The 17,437-nt window shown below is 45.5% G+C and overlaps 1 protein-coding gene across 1 annotated transcript in view; it reads left to right on the top strand.

The window, feature by feature from the left end:
* Window positions 1-17,437, top strand: part of TOP6BL (TOP6B like initiator of meiotic double strand breaks) — a 107,060-nt gene continuing 89,623 nt past the window's right edge. Inside the window, exons 1-2 of the mRNA XM_068976428.1 lie at window positions 1-23; window positions 17,216-17,378. Coding sequence (XP_068832529.1) covers window positions 1-23; window positions 17,216-17,378 — 186 coding nt within the window. The remainder of the gene's footprint in view (window positions 24-17,215; window positions 17,379-17,437) is intronic.

Genomic DNA, 17,437 nt, shown 5'->3' with positions numbered 1-17,437 from the left:
ATGGCAACCACGGCCCCTCTCGGGTCTCTGCCCAGCTCCCCGGCCCGGGGTCGCTGACCTTCCCCGGGGCGAACGCGGCGTCGGCTCCGCTGGCTCCCGACCCCCCACCGCCTACCCCGTGAGTGCCCCCAGAGCCCCGCCTTCCGTTCCTCGCCGGCCCTGGTCACCCTCGGGCCGTCTGGGTACCCCCCACCGCTTGCGGGGCTGTCTCCGCTGTTTGAGTACCCCACCTTTGTCCCTGCTCCGCTTTTCGCACAAAATCTACATCCCCGAACATGCGATCTTTCCTTTAGCGACACTCACCGCCCAGAAGGTTTCCCAATATTCAGCCTCTTTTCCGTCCCGATTTTTTCCTCTTTGGGCGCCTCCGGTCAGTCCATCTCCCTTTAAGCATTTCTTTCATCCATCCCTTCCCTCTCTGGTCCTCCTTCGGTCAGGGAGGCCTGCTCTCTTTCCCAAAGCATCTCCATGGTACCATGTGGTGGAGATTCGTCTCCTCGCAGATCAGATTCTCAGAACAGTCATCACTGCAGCTCCTCTCAGCTCCTTCCCAGCTCCGCTCATTTATCAACCCGAATTCCGGCCTACTCACTGTCTTAAAAGGGAATGGGGGTGGGGACGGACATGTCTAGGCCTGGCACAGCTGGGTTTCTCCTTGGTTTAGTAGCATCGGAGTGGTCTAATGGTCTGAGGTCATTAACCAAGGTGAACTGCTATCTCCTTAAGAGAGAAAAGAATTATACGCAAATAGTAATGCCAGGTAGGTGCTAAAAGTGATTCTCTTCCCAACCGCCACCGTGCCCTCCCCAGCTCTAAGAGGTAGGTACAGTTCTTTTTGACTTGAAATCTAAGCTCAGAGATAAACTAATAACAGTCAGTTGAACTTTACGCAGAGCAGTCTGGATATAACTATTCAATTTTATTGCCCCTGAACATGTGGGCCTGTCTCTACCTGGGATATGCCTGAAAGGGCCAAATAAGGGCAATGTGAAGAATGTGCTTTGCGTGAATTATTGGTTTAAGGCTTTGTTTATTTATGGGTAATGGTATTTTAGGATTTTGCTCCTTTAGGTAAAGGTATACACAATGAAACAAATGTGTAAGTAATTGAAGTACTTTCCAGATAAGATTTTGGTAAAGTGAAATCGTTTGTGTTAAACCCACTTGAAAACAATATCAAGGTTTAAAAAAAAGTCCTGCTACTAATCCAAACTAGTTGTGTCTTCTCGCCTCCTTGGCCTCAGTCTTCCTAGACTATCAAATGGGTTGGGAGAGGGCTTGGTGTGTGAGTTGCACTAAAAAAAGAGCTTGAAGTTCTCTCCCAGCTCTGATAGTCAGATCCCATCAGTAAATTGGAATCATTATTCTACCACCAAACTGTAACTTGGCCTTCTGGGGTATACTTCACCATTAGCTGTAATTTCAGGCTTTTATTATTATTATTTTTAATTTGACTGTGTCGGTCTTAGCTGTGGCTAAGTCATGTTCGACTCTTTGCGACCCCACAGACTGTACAGTCCATGGAGTTCTCCAGGCCAGAAGAAGACTGGAGTGGGTAGCCTTCCCTTCTCCAGGGGATCTTCTCAACCCAGAGATCGAACCCAGGTCTCCCTCATTGCAGGCAGATTCTTTACCAGCTGAGCCACGAGGGGAAGCCCATGAATACTGGAGTGGGTAGCCTATCCCTTCTCCAGCCAATCTTCCCCACCCAGGAATCGAACCAATAAGCAAGACAATAGTATCTTGTATATAGTGATTTGGGTTTCCCAGGTAGTGCTAGGGGTAAAGAACTTGCCTGCTAATGTAGGCGACAGAATGAGATGCGGGCTTGATCCCTGGGTCGGGACAATCTCCTGGAGAAGGAAATGGCAATCAATAACTCCAGTATTCTTGCCTGGAGAATCCCATGGACAGAGAAGCATGGAGGGTTATAGACCATACAGTCACAGAGACTCAGAAATGAATGAAACGACTTAGCATGCACTTGTATAGTGATTTCCCCTTTTCAACATTTCATCATTCTTTTAAAAGCCTTATAAGTGAACATTCTCATGCTCATTTTATTGATGAGCAAACTGATGTTTAGACACCTAAGTGAATGCCAAGCACATAGAGTCAGTTCATGATAGAGACACCAAATCTTCTGATTCCATGTATGTCCTTTCCCTTCTGCTAGAGAAGGAATATAGAAGAGTGATTTAAAAGCATCAGTTTGAGGGGACTTGCCTGGTGGTCCAGTGGTTAAGATTTCACTTTCCAATCCAGAGGGTACAGGTTTGATCCCTGGTCGGGCAGCTAAGATCCCACAGGCTTGGGGCCAAAAAAACCAAACCAAAACATGAAACAGAAGCAGTGCTGTAACAAGTTCAATAAAGAGTTTCTTTTTTTTTAAGTTTTGGATTAACAGATACAAAATATTATATGTAGAATGGATAAACAACAAGGTCCTACTATATAACACAGAGAACTATATTTAATATCCTGTAATAAACCGTAATGGAAAGGAAAATGAGAAAGAATATATATGTATAACTGAATCACTTTTCTGTGCATCAGAACTTAACACAACATTGAAAATCAACTATAGGTCAATAAAATAGATATGTATTTTTAAAAAGCATCAATTTTGGAGTCAGACTTCTGGGGTTAAAATCTACTTTGGCCACCTCTACCTTGAGCAAACTCCTTAACCTCCCTGGAATTCAGCTTTCTATCTTAAAATATATCATAATGTGGGGATCAAATGAGTTATTGCAGATGAAGTACTAGAACAGTGCTCTGTGCATAGTAAGCACTCAGTGCCAGCTATTATTTTACTATATTGTCATTTTTACCATACTGTTTCCCAGCTTGGGAGGAAGCATGTTCAATAAAGAGAACACTGAGATCGCTGGTCTCAGCTCTGTTACTGAGTTGCTTTGGAAACTTGCTATTTTGCTCTGCAGTGCGTCAGTACAGTCAATGATGAAGAAAATGCCTGCTTCCTTTTTACATGAGTGGTGAAAATGAATGGAATGATGTCTACCATATATGCTGAGCTTCTTGGAGAATCCAGATTTGAGACTTAATGTTACCAAGATTCCTGAAAGGTCTTGGTATGACTTCCTGCCACCAAACTTACAGACATGACTGAAGTCTCAGCTTTCGTTTCTGTGCCATCGAAAACAGCCCTCCTCTGTCTGAGACTGATTCTTCTGGCACCTGCCCTAAGTCCCATTCCCTCCCGCACGCAGCCCCATGACTCTCATTCCTTCTGGTGAGTTCCCTCTCTTCTGGCTCCTTCCCATCAACATTTAAACATGCTCAAGTATCTGCCAGCTTAAAAAAACAAGTGAGAAATCTGGATCCTCCTCCATGTCTTGCCCTTAATCTTTACAATGACAGTCTTCTTGAGTCATCCAAACTCATTGGCTCCACTTCTTTGCCTCCTTTTCAATCAAACATTCATTCAAAACCAACCTGGTTTATATGCCAGGCACCGTGCTGGGATCTGGAGATCTAATAAAGAGTAGAATGAACACTATCTCGGTCCTCTTGGAGCTTACAGGCTGGCGGGGTTGACAGACATTAATAAAATAACCCTCAGGTATATAATCACAAAGAACTGTAGAATGAATGAAAAGTTCAGGATGCTCTGTGAGAATTTAAAGAGTCATAGCCTGGTCAGGGAGTTGGGGGCGGTGGGGGTTCAAGGGAGATGTCTCGCAAATAATTTGAGCTGAAATCTGAAATATGAGAAACATTAACCAGGCAGAGAATGGGGAATAATATTAGCAGTTACCAATGTTAATTGGGGACTATATTTCTATATTCATTCATTTGGCCATGCCAAAGTGGTTTGCTTGTGGGATCTTAGTTCCCTGACCAGGTATCAAACCTGGGGCTCTGATAGTGAAAGGGTAGAGTCCTAACCACTGGACTGCCAGGGAGTTCCCTGTTTGTATTCTTTATGCATAACATTTCATTTAATTCTGTAACAAATCTGGAGGTATGTATTAACCCCAGTTTACAAAAGTGGAAATGGAAGCATTGAGAGATCCAGTGCCTTGCCCAAGGTCTTGACTACACTGACACAGAGTGTGTGGACAGCAAGCCTGATGCTGCAGGTTGCGTGGTGCCCATGAGAAATAGAAGTCCAGTGGAGGGAAAATAGAGGAAACGTGTGGTGCATTGTGACTGGGAGAGAGGCAACGGTTAGACCACACAGGGCTTATGAGGTCATTGAAAGAATTTTGGTTTAGAATCCTGGCAGCTATTGAAGGATTTGAAACAAGGAAGTGAAGTGATCAACTTTGTATTTTTAAAAGATTACTCCAGCGGACTTTTCTGGTGATCCAGTAGCCAAGACTCTGCACTGCCAGTGCGGGGGGCCCAGGTTCAATCCCTGGTCCGGGAACTAGATCCCACATGCCCCATTAAAGATCAAAAATCCTGAGTGCTCCAACTAAGACATGGCAGCTTTAAATTATTTTTTTTTTAAAGATTATTCCAGCTGCTGTATGGGGAACACGTTGGAGAGGGTATTCAATTTGATGTGAGAACCAGTTAGAAACCTACCCCCATGGTTCAGTTGAGAGAGAAGATGGTAGCCTGAACTGGGCAATGGAGACAGAGGAACACACAGGGATAAAGGACTGACAAGATGCGGTGATGGGTTAGATCTAGGGGTGGTGGTGAGGAAAAAGGGTTTGCTATGGATGGACTGTGCAACTGGAGGAAGGGAGGGAGGTACCATTTGCTGAGATGAGGTTTGGGTGAAGAGAGTGCTGGTCTTGGAGATATTGAGTCATCAACTGTATCTGGGTGTGGAGCTCAAAGAGAGGGTCTAGACTGAAGACGTGCATTTGGAAGAAATTAGTGTAGGGACAGACAATAAGTGCAGGGGATAGATAAGCATTGGTGCAACTGATTTGATCTAATATAAACATAACTTCTGCTCCTCTAAAGCTGCTTTCAACCGGGTTGTCAATAATCCTACTGTTAAATACAGTGTCAACTTCCAATTGCTATCTTACTGTTTCTCTTGGCAGCACTGGACTCTAATTGTACCTGCTTCTTGAAGTGTTCTTCCTTTGGTTTAGGGTTGCCACCCTTTCCTGCTTTTCCTTCAACCCTTGTGGTCCCTCCTTTGTTTCTTTTGTGAGTTCCTTTCTGTTTGTCAGGTAATTTTGTTGTTATTGTTGGTGATAGTGTTTTGTTCTGGGCCCTTTCCTCATTCTTCCTGGGCCATTTTATCTACCACGCTGCAGCTAGCATGGTCTTTTTATTTTCTCCCCTTATTTATTTATTTTTGGCTCTGCTGAGTCTTCTTGGCTGCCCACGTGCTTTTCTCTAGTTGCAGAGAACAGGGGCTACTTTCTAGCTGTGATGTGCAAGCTTCTCATTGCAGTGGCTTCTCTTGCTGCTGAGCATGGGCTCTGGGGCCCAAGGGCTTCAGTAGTTGCAGCTCCCAGGCTCTACGGTACAGGCTTAATAGTTATGGTGTGGCGGTTTAGTTGCTCCGTGGCATGTGGGATCTTCCTGCACCAGGGATAGAACTCACGTCTCCTGCGTTGGCAGACATATTCTTCACCACTGAGGTACCAGGGAAATCCCCTAGAGTGTTTTTTTTTTTTTTTTAACACAACAATCTGACAGATCACTTTGCTGAAAACCCTTCGATGACTCCCCAACATCTTTGGGATAAAGCCTAAAGATCCTGCTGTTCTTTCCACACAAAGCCTTCCATGGGTTCCAAATCTGGGGCAGGGACCTTCTGGCATCTTTGGACTGTCTCTGATGTACTGGACTGTCACTGCCCACAGCTTATGGTGGCATGTGGGATCTCAGTTCTCTGACCAGGGATTGAACCCACACTTTCTCTAGTGGAAGCATGGAGTCTTAACCACTGAAGTCCAGTTCATAGTTGTATCCCCAGCAGAGCAGACATGTAGATATCTGTGCAATAAATTAGTGAATAGCAGAAAAGACATTGAGGGAGAAGGTGATTCCTTGTTGTAAACAGAAGCAACTAAGATGTTTTCATACCAAACAATGTGTTTTTAATTTCTTTTACCCCTGATCTATCTCCCATCACTTAAGCAACAGCAGGTGCTTTCTGGATACTGTCCTCTGCAGAAGAATGATACAGAAGATGAAAGTCTTGGTTTTTGACTCTTAATTAGATCTTTTCAAATCTGTTGCAGAGAAGATGTTTTTGAAAGCTGCAGTCTTTTAAAAACATTGTGAGAGCCAGATTCTTGACAGGGATTTCTTTTTTCTTTTTTAGTTTTTTTTCCTTCCCCTTAAATCTCGAGAGACAGAACCCAATGAACCTAAAGTTTGGAGTTTATGCCATCAACTGTCTAGTTGGAAAGCACACATGAATTTTCCTTCCACACAGAAGATGTAATCCTTTTTGAGCTTGGAGCAAAATTGAAACAGATTGGGAAAGGAGAGCAAGAGAGTTCAGATGCAACTGTGGGACTTCGTTTTCTGTTCCCACCACCAAACAACAGGGGATGGAAGAGGCTCATAATCCACTTCATTACTGGAACTCTGAGAAGACACAGCCTCTCAAAGCACCCTGTGCTGGGGCTTCCCTGGTGGCTCAGTGGTCAAGAATCTACCTGCAAATGCAAGAGACGTGGGCTTGATCCCTGATTGGGGAAGATCCTGCAGGCCTTGGGGCAACTAAGCCCGATTGCTGCAACAGTTGAGCCTGTGCTCTAGAGCCTAGGAGCCGCAACTCATTGAGCCCACCTGCTGCAATTACTGAAGCCCTTGCACCCTAGAGCCCGTACTCTGCAACAAGAGAAGCCACTGCAATGAGAAGCCCAAGCATCGCAACTAGAGAGTGGCTCCCGCTCGGTGCAACTAGAGAAAAGCCCTTCACAGCAACCAAGACCTAGCACGGCCAAGAATAAATAAAATCGAAGCCCCCTGTGCTAACAAGAGCAATTGCCACAGCAGAAGTGGCACCGTCACCTGGGTAGCAAAGTAGGCCTGACTAAACATCTCCTCACCACCCCCAGCCTTCTCATCCCCTAAGCCCAACTCTTCCTGACTCCTTGACCTTTGGAGGGACTCGGGAAAGTTCCTTGGTGCCCAGTCCCTGAGAGGAGTGTGGGAGCGAGCTGAGAACTGGGTGCCTTTGGGGACTGCTGTAGGGTGGGAGGTGGGGTGGTGAGAACCCCACGGTAGAGGCTGAGGAATCTGTGACCCAAGTCAGGGACCCACTGGGAGCTCAGTGTACCAGGAAGAGCTGAAGTGGGAGCCACTGAGCTTCCTATGAAGCAATCACTGCTGTCTGTTTATACCAAGACCACAGCTTCCACCCGCCAGAGAACAGCGACTGCAGTAGCTGCAATGCCCAATAGCTAAAGCCAAGTTGGCAGTTAGGCAAGAGAGACAGAAGATGACACTTGACCTTGAAGCCCCTTCCCTGGTATCTGAATAATACATAAACTTCAACACAGAACACCGTGAGAAGAAGACTGACAGGAGAGTCCTAGGAGATGGAGTTTAAAACTTGAAATGACTGTGTTGTCTTGAATCGGCATGGTTTATTATTTATCTGCCATTAGTAGAAATGGAGGCCAAAGAGCCAGGTTGAGAAATAAAGAAAATTATGTCTTTCCTCACCTAAGTCTGTGACCTGAGGTTGTAAACAAGCCTGTTGTACAAGGAAAGGTCAGAAAGGTGGGCTTGTGAGGGGAGCTCCAGCACCTTACAAGGAATGACCTGATTTCTTGAGACTGAGTTGGAGGCCAACTCAGAGTTGTAACACCAACTCAGACATAATTTGCAAAGATCATGTAGTTGAAACCAAAGGTCTGCCGAAGAGTCAAGATAAAGTCAAATAGGGCATCTGATGGCTGTGGGTAGAGGAGGGGTGTGGAGGAGGGAGGAGCCCTACCTGGAGCTCCCTTCTACAGTGTGGAAAAGTCTGGGGTTCTAGGAGCCTCGTAGGATGTGCTCTGAGCTGAGCAGTGCCCTAAGTGCATGGTGTTGCTGACTAAACTGGAGAAACTGGAACTGATTTGAGGACATAGAAGTATTACATCCATTTATCTTTGTCCAGTTTGGATTCAAAACAGTACTTATTTATGGACCATCCGTCCTAAACTATTTTTAACTTGCAAACCTAAGCACCATTAAAAACTGGGCCTAAAAACACATTTGAATGATTCCAGCTCACCTAGGAACAGGCTGGGATCAACCAAGATTCTCAATATTTTTGATCTTACCTGTCAATATGCATGGTGCGTGAGTGCCCAGTCATGTCTAACTCTTTGCAATCCCACGAACTGTAACCTGCCAGGCTCCTCTGTCCATGGGATCTTCCAGGCAAGAATACTGGAGTAGGGATTTCTTCCAGGGAATCTTCCTCCTCCAGGGAATCTTCCTGACCCAGGGATCGAACTCCTGTGTTTCCTACACTGCCAGGCAGATTCTTCATCACTGAGCCACCTGGGAAACACTTACTTGTAAATAATGAACTACCCTTTTCTTCTAAGAAGCTTATGCCACAAACCCCTGGGAATATGCCATGAAAAAATGTCTGATGTTACCTGTATACCTGAAATAAAATTTGCAGCATCTGCTTAGTGCTAATAACTGAAGGGATACCTTTGGGGCTCCTTGATCAAATTGCACTGGAAAATGTGAGTTGTGTGGGGAAACTGACAGTGCCAGAATTCAAAAAGGGTAGATTCTGCATCCATCTTTGAAGTTATAGATCTCAGGTCAGTTTTCTATATTGTAGCCTGATCTGCCTGGGCTGTGACACATAGCTAGGAGCTAGTCATTTCAATTATTATTGGCAATCTGAGACTTTCTGGTGATTAGGACACAAGGTCCTGGAGTCTTGTGACCTTGTTGAAATTCTAGGCCATCTTTTTCTAATTGTGTGACCTTGGACAAGTTATTTAATTTCTCTAAGCCTAGATTCCCCTGAAAATAGGAGATACCTTCAAGTGAAGTTGCAGTGAGAAATTAAACAATGCAAGTCAGGTTTGTGACAGCTGGTGCCGGACAAGGACTTAATAAATGTTAGCTATTGCTGCGATCATTATTTTTCTTGTTTTCTACGTAGCCAAAACTTGCCTTAAGTAAAACATAATGTATGAAAATCTAGATTTGCAAAAAAGGTTAAATGGCAGTTGTTTGCATTACGAAAGGATTCTTCAGTTAATGAAAGAACTGATAACAGGATTTCTTTCAGGCAGTCCATTTCCCAGTATGTTTATCTTTTTAACTTTTAAAAATAATTTTTATTTATTTTTATTGGAATATAATTGCTTTACAATGTTTTGTTAGTTTCTGCTGTACAACAAAGCGAATCAGCTATACGTACACACATATCTTTTCCCTCTTGAGCCTCCCTCCCACCCCTCCTCACACCATTCACTAGGTCATTGCAGAGCACTGAGCTGAGTCCCCTGTGCTATACAGCAGGTACCCACTAACGATCCATTTTACACATGGTAGTGTGTATATATCAGTCCAGCTCTCTCAGTTCCTCCCCCGACCCTGTCCCAGTATGTTTAAAATGATTGGATTCACACAAAACAGGATTTATACGTTTGAGGAACATAGTGTACAAGGCAAAGGACATCTGTAATATACAATCACTCAGGACAGGTCTGAACCACTATGTCAAGTTAACAGTAACAGTCATGGGTATTTCCCTCTACCCTTTATAAAAGGAGTAGATGAATTCTCAGTGATTTCAAAGGGCAACACTGGGAACAATGGGTCGAAGACACAGCAGAGCAGGTTTCAGTTCAATATATAGGAAAACTCTACCAAACCACTGCTGTCCAAAACCCGAATGGACTGTCTCTGAGGTGGCATATTTCCAACAATTCATGTAAATTCATCTGTTCAAGTAAATTCAACATTTCAAGTAAAAACTAGATATTAACTTGTCAGGACAGTTGGAATGACTATTGCATGATATGAGGGAGGTGTTTCCTAATCCTAAACACTCAAAATATGCAACTATTAATAGATCGACTCTGCCTTGAATACCAGGAATAGGTTGAGGAAGGAGGTAGAGAGAGGCTGTTTGGGAGGAGGGGTGGAGATAAAGGACATGAGCTGGAAAAAATATTGTTCCTCTGGGTTGGAAGTATTAGATTAAATGACTTCTAAGATTCCTTCTAATTTAAAGATTTTGAAACTCTCAAATTGTTTCACTGCTGTTTACTGTTCAGTCACTCACTCAGTCATGTCTGATTCTCTGTGGCCCTATGGACTGTAACCTGCCAGGCTTCTTTGTCCATGGAATTTTCCAGTCAAGAATACTGGAGTAGGTTGCCATTTCCTACTCCAGGGGATCTTCCTGACCCAGGGATCGAACCCAAGTCTCTTGTGTTTCCTGCACTGGCAGGTGGATTCTGTACCACTGGTGCCACCTGGGAAGCCCCCAAATTGTCTCACAGATGCTATTTTAACCATATTCCTGGGAGAATTTTCCTATTTTAGTCGTGGAAAACTAGAACATAACACCTAAAGTAAGTGGTAACATGGGAAAAGAATTAAGATATCCCGATCTTTTTGATTTTTGATCCCACAGCCTCTTCTCAGTTATGAGAATGAGAGTTGGGTAAACAGAAGATAAAAGTGGTCTTAAAGCTAGAAAGGGTGAAAATCAAGTCAACTTGGAGCTGAGTGAAAAATAAGCTCAATCAAGTTTCCATATTACTAGCTTTAAAGGTATAGCACCATTTCTGGAAAAATACTTCAGAGTACTGTAATCAGCCTTCTTAAGTGAACAATGCAAAGAAATAGAGGAAAACAATAGAATGGTAAAGACTAGAGATTTTCTCAAGAAAACTGGAGATACCAAGAGAATATCTGATGCAAAAATATGCACAACAAAGGCCAGAAATGGCAAGCACCTAACAGAAGCCGAAGAGATTAAGAAGGAGTGGCAAGAATACACAGAAGAACTGTACAAAACAGTCTTAATGACCTGGATAAACATGTTGGTGTAATCACTCACCTAGAGCCAGACATCCTGGACTGTGAAGTCAAGAGGGCCTTAGGCATTGTTGTTGTTCAGTCACTAAGTTGTGTCCAGCTCTTTGTGATCCCCATAGAACTTTAGCCCGCCAGGCTCCTCCATCCATGGGATTTCCCAGGCAAGAATACTGGAGTGCGTTGCCACTTCCTTCTCCAGGATATCTTCCTGACCCAGGGATTGAACCCATGTCTCTTGCATTGGCAGGTGAATGCTTTACCAACTGAGCCACCTGGGAACAAAACTAGTAGAGGTGATATAATTCCAGCTGAGCTATTTCAAATCCTAAAAGATTATGATGTTAAAGTGCTGCATTCAGTAAGTCAATAAATTTGCAAAACATTGTGGTCACAAGACTGGAAAAGGTCAGTTTTCATTCCAATACCAAAGAAAGGCAACAGCAAAAAATGTTCAAACTACTGGATAATCACACTCATTTTACATGCTAGCAAGTTAATGCTCAAAATCCTTCAAGCTAGGCTTTAGCAGTATGTGAACTGAGTGTGTCCAGATGTACAAGCTGAGTTTAGAAAAGGCAGAGGAACCAGAGATCAAATTGCCAACATCTGTTGGATCATAGAAAAAGCAAGAGAATTTCAGAAAAGCATCTACTTCTGTTTCATTGACTATGCTAAAGCCTTTGACTGTGTGCATCACAACAAACAATGAAAAATTCTTAAAGAGATGGGAATACCAGACCATCTTACCTGCCTCTTGAGAAATCTGTATGCAGGTCAAGAAGCAACAGGTAGAACCAGACATGAAACAATGGACTGGTTCAAAATCAGGAAAGGAGTACGTCAAGACTGTATATTGTCACCCGGTTTATTTAACTTATATACAGATAACATCATGTGGAATGCTGGGCTGGATGAAGCACAAGCTGGAACCAAGATTGCTAGGAGAAATAGCAATAACCTCGGGTATGCAGATGATACCACCCTTATGGCAGAAAGTGAAGAGAAACTAAAGAGCCTCTTGATCAAGGTGAATGAGGAGAGTGAAAAAGCTGGTTGAAAACTCAACATTCAAAAAACTAAGATCGTGGCATCTGGTCCCATCACTTCGTGGCAACATATGGGGAAAAAATGGAAACAGCAACAGACTTTATTTTCTCGGGCTCCAAACTCACTGCAGATGGGGATTGCAGCCATGAAATTAAAAGACACTTGCTCCTTGGAAGGAAAGCTATGACCCACCTAGCTGCTAAGTCGCTTCAGTAGTATCCGACTCTGTGCGACCCCATAGACAGCAGCCACCAGGCTCCCCTGTCCCTGGGATTCTCCAGGCAAGAACACTGGAGTGGGTTGCCATTGCCTTCTCCGATGACCAACCTAGACAGCATATTAAAAAGCAGAGATGTCACTTGCTGACAAAGGGCCATATAGTCAAAGCCGTAGTTTTTGCAGTAGTCATGTACAGATGTGCAGTCCATGGGGTTGCAGAGTTGAGCATGACTGAGCGACTGAACAACAACTGTAATCATACAACTAAACCAAGACTGAACATATGGAATCAGTGTCCTCTTTTAATGAAGCGCCTAGAAGAAGAATCTTTGACCTGGTCAACCTACACGTCTTTCAAATAAAGCTGATCATCTGGTCTTTGAACCAATAAGTTTACTTTGGCCATACATGACCAGATCACATGGCTGTTTCCATTCTGAAGTCTTCTGTTTACAAAGACTACTTCCCTTGCAGTGGACACCAGCTGGCAGGACAAAGGCAGCCTTGCCTAGAGAGAAAGTAAAAAGCCAGTTACTAGAGGAGAACTACTTTGTGACATAGATTTCATTGGTTACCTAGGAAGTGGAGAAACTGGACATTAACAGGAAAGGAATGCTACCTCCTGGGCTGGCCTCAGAACCTGCTACTAGTAGATGAGAAATCAGTGCAAAGGGTGATTGTCAGCCAGGAAAAGCAGGAAGCTACCTAGTATCACAGTCAGTCATTCTAAGAAGGAGAGGAAGAAAACATAAGGGTGGGGGTGAAGAAATACTCTAGTTATACAAACACTGATACTGTCTTGGGGGGAGAATCTTTCCTTTGCTGTAGTCCAAGAATTGGCACAAAAGGGAGCATGCTTATGGCCTCCAGTGCCCTCCATAACCTAACCTGCCTCTGCAAGAACATCCCTGTGTGACCCCTGAGAGGGAAGCAGAGGGAGGTGAGTCGTGAAGCTGCCCCAGATTCTGTGCTCCGGGTGGAGAAGGCCTCAAGAAGGTGAAGGGATGAGCTAATCTGAGCTTCCTGGCCCCATTTCCAAGGAAGTGATTAGTGGAGAGGCACCTGGGACCTGCTCCATTTCAGGAAACCCGGTTATGGGAACTGGTGGGGCACAGACTTGACTCAGGACCCGAGAGAAGCAGTTAACCCTTCTCTATTGCCTGCATGAGAAATAGGCTTTCTTAACTGTTTCCCTGGGGGAAAGAAACTGCTCAAGGGGGTTTAGTTTTGCAACAGCCTGAGAAGGAGGACCTCAGGGACATTTTGCACTTAAGCGCCCAGGGTCATTCCTTTAGGGGAGCCTGGGAACAAGGTGGTTGCCGTTCAGTCCATAAGTCATGTCTGATTCTTTGCAACCCCATGGACTTCAGCACGTGAGCCTTCCCCATCCTTTGCTATCTCCTGGAGTTTGCTCAGACTCATGTCCATTGAGTTGGTGATGCTATCCAAGAGGGTGGGAACAAGTGAGTTCCTAAGTATCCAGGAATGATATACCCAGAGAGGGCACACTCAAAAGGGAAAGGCAGCGCCACAGTTCCTGAAATATCACTGTCCACCTGGTAGCATTTCCTTGGGTGTTCTGGCTCTACTCAAATCCTTGGGTTTGGGTCAGAATCAATCCAGGGCTCTTCAGATGGGGTCTCTTTGGCCAGACTGGGGATTTCTTCTCAGAATAAACAGCATGTGTAAAGTGGGCATGCAACAGTGATCCAAATCCTGAGGTAAGTAGATGAATGCAAGCAGTCAATATGCCACTAAGTCTAAGGACTGGTTGTTGCTGGATCATAAAGAAGACTGAGTGCTGAAGAATCGATACTTTCAAATTGTAGTGCTGATGAAGACTCTTAAGAGTCCCTTGAACTGCAAGGAGATCCAATCAGTCAATCATAAAGGAAGTCAATCCTGAATATTCATTAAAAGGACTGATGCTGAAGCTGAAGCTCCAATACATTGGTCATCTGATTCAAAGAACTGACTCACTGGAAAAGACCCTGATGCTGGGAAAGATTGAAGGCAAAAGGAGAAGAGGGGTGGGCAGAAGATGAGATGGTTGGATGGCATCACCTACTCAATGGACATGAATTTGAGCAAACTCCAGGAGATAGTGAAGGACAGAGGAGCCTGGTGTGCTGCAGGCCATGGGGTTGCAAAGAGTTGGACACAACTTAGCCACTTAATGACAACAACGACTAAGGACTGGGGAGAACTGGCTCCCTGGAGACACTGCTCATAAGACTGAGCATGTTCAGAGCAGCATCCAAAAGCTCCTTCATTGACCTGGTTGACTCAAATGAACTTAACCTCACATAGACAATTTCATTTCTTTGGGCTTCAATTTTTTCATCTATTGGGTATCACTGATAACCTCTACAATCCTTTCTGGCTCTATAACTCCACTAGTTTGAGGATGAATTAAATTTTTGAATTGAAGTCGCTCAGTCATGTCCGACTCTTTGCGACGCCATGGGCTGTAGCCTATCAGGCCCCTCCGTCCATGGGATTCTCCAGGCAAGAGTACTGGAGTGGGTTGCCATTTCCTTCTCTAGTTTGAGGATGGGCTCTGAGTGAATACAGTTTTAATAATGTGGAGTCAGTCCAATAGTATGTAAGGTTCTAGACCCCAAACAGAATGGGGGCACACACTGATGGGTGACATAAGGGTGGAAGCTGTGGCTTATTCAAGCCTTAGTTTGTAGGGAGCTGAATGTATCTGAGGTCGTTGTCTTAGCTTTTGTACAGAGGGGGTTGGCTTCTCCTGGTCATGTTGATGTCCCTATACTGCAGAACCCTGAGACAAGCAGTTAGGCAGGTCATATCCATGTGAGAGATGCACTGCATAGCTGTACGGAAGTGGAAGGAGTGGTTAAGAGATTTTTATTTCAGGGGTTTCCCCGGTGGTCCAGTGGTTAAGAATCTGCTTTGCAATGCAGGGGATGCACGTGCAACCCCTGGTTGAGGAACTAAGAGTCCACATGCCATGGATGATGCAACTAAGACCCAATGCAGCCAATAAATAAATAGTTTATTATTTCATATTCTGGCTCTGCCATTTACAAACTCAGTGTCATACAACCTCCTCTTGGAACCTCAGTTTCATCATTTGTAAAACAACTATAACAATACCTCCCTTACAAGGTTGGGAGGACTACTGAAGATAAATGAAAGGGGAAGGCCACTTAGCACAGCAAGTCCCCATCAAACTTTGCTGACTACAGTGGTTTATATGGCGGCAATCCTGATGGCAGGCCCTCAGATCACAGGCTCCCTTCCCCACTTCTGCCTGTGTCTGGTCCCTGGCTACCTCTGTTAGGCATTCGTTAACTCTAGGATGATGCTGGATGTTCCAGTGCCTGTTCACCCCTGAAGTTCACTCCAAGGACAAGGGCTTGAAGACCAACTCAGCTGAAGTACTTCTACACTGGCACTGTTTCTCCACCCTTCCTGAGAATCCCAGTATCATTCTCAAGGTGGGGCATTTTCTGCTGAGCCAACACTCGCCATAGGATATATTTTAAATAGCCATCTTGCCATAGGAAAGATTTTAAATAGCCATCTTCAGTACCTTGGTTTCTCACCCATCAAATAGTGAAGATAACAACGATCTCACAAGGTACTTGTGAGAGTAAAATAAAACTGTATGTAAAGAGCCAGTGCTATCTGACAACAGGCTGTCCTGTCAGTCATTCAATCTTAGCTCCCTTCCCCTTGCAATCACCTTCCTAAAGGGGACACCTGAGAGAGTAGAGAGTGAGGGAGAGGAAGGCACCAATGATTTCCCAAATGTCAGCTCTCTTAGCAAGTCCCAGACAGTCTTATGATGAACTTTCCATAAATACAATAAAAGCCATTTTTCTCCAGTAAGTCTACCTGTGAGCAATAGAGGTGGGGAGCATGGTCCACAGCACTGAACAAAGATGGAGAAGGCTATGATCCAGGTCTCAGTAGACATATACTCTGGAGCAGCACCAAAGCTGTGTATGGGACAGGCACTCTGCCAGCTCCTCTGCCGGTTTTGCCCAGTCCTGGCTTCTTGGAGCTGGGGTGGAAGAATTTTCCAAGGAAAGCAGCCAACACCCTGCCCCACCCTCCTCCTTGGGCAACTCTGCCAGGCAGGACTCTCTCACGAGTTTTCTTTTGGATGTCTGAGGAACCAGCTGCCAAATTATCAGTTTGGGCTCAAGCCCCTCTTACCTGCCCCTCCCTGACCAGCCCTGAGCTCACTGGCTAGAGTCTGGAGGACTACCTTCTTTCCCATCAGCTGGGAATGCTCTCCCGGAGCTTCTCCCGTGAGCTAGAGACTAAGAAACACTGGTCCTGTCATTGGCATATTTAATGCACAAACATGGGGGGCTTGCTCCTTTCCAAATCCTGACTATCGCTGGCTGGGCACCCCGGGATTAAGCTGGGGACCTGGTCGGGACAGGTTGCCAGACAAAATACAAGTCTTGAATTTCAAAAGTCCAGTTTTGAATTTCAGATGAACCAATGACCCCATGGACTGTAGCCTACCAGGCTCCTCCCTCCATGGGATTCTCTAGGCAAGAGGTACTGGAGTGGGTTGCCATTTCCTTCTCCAGGGGATCTTCCCGACCCAGGGATCGAACCCAGTCTCCCGCATTCCAGGCAGACGCTTTAACCTCTGAGCCACCAGGAAAGCCCTTTTTAGTACATTTATGTCCCAAATGTTGCATAGGATACAGGTATGATTAAAATATTTTTAAAACCTGAAATTAACATGTAACTTTTTTATTTGCTAAAGTCTGGGAATCAGAGGCTGGCTTGGGGCACCTGGAGCAGCCCCACCAGGAGGTGAGACTGTTCGGAGGTCAGGCACCGGCTTGGGTATCCCGCATCCGGCACTTCAGCCCCTCTCCAGGCGGAGGCAAAGGGCTGAGGGCTGCACCTCGCGGCGGGACCGTGGGAAAGTTCTTTCGGGAGAAAGGAGGAGTCGTGGCCTGGCCTCATTCCTGCTCGCCCACAGCCTCGGCTGCCACCCGCGGGCTCTCCCCATCGCCGGCGCGCGCCCAGCCATCCGCCCACGGCCCGCCGCCGCCACTGCAGGGCCCTCCCGGCCACGCCAGGCAGGTCCCGGCGGCGCTCTGTGTCTGGGGGAAGGGGGCCGAGTGCGCAGGCGCAGCGGGCCGGTGGGCGGGGCGCGCGCGCGCGGGGGCGGGGGAAGGGGAAGGGACCGCGTCCGGCTGCC

Source organism: Capricornis sumatraensis, chromosome 8 (genome assembly GCF_032405125.1).
Source record: "Capricornis sumatraensis isolate serow.1 chromosome 8, serow.2, whole genome shotgun sequence".
In the NCBI taxonomy this organism is placed as follows: domain Eukaryota; kingdom Metazoa; phylum Chordata; class Mammalia; order Artiodactyla; family Bovidae; genus Capricornis; species Capricornis sumatraensis.
This window is presented reverse-complemented; position numbering and strand designations above follow the sequence as displayed.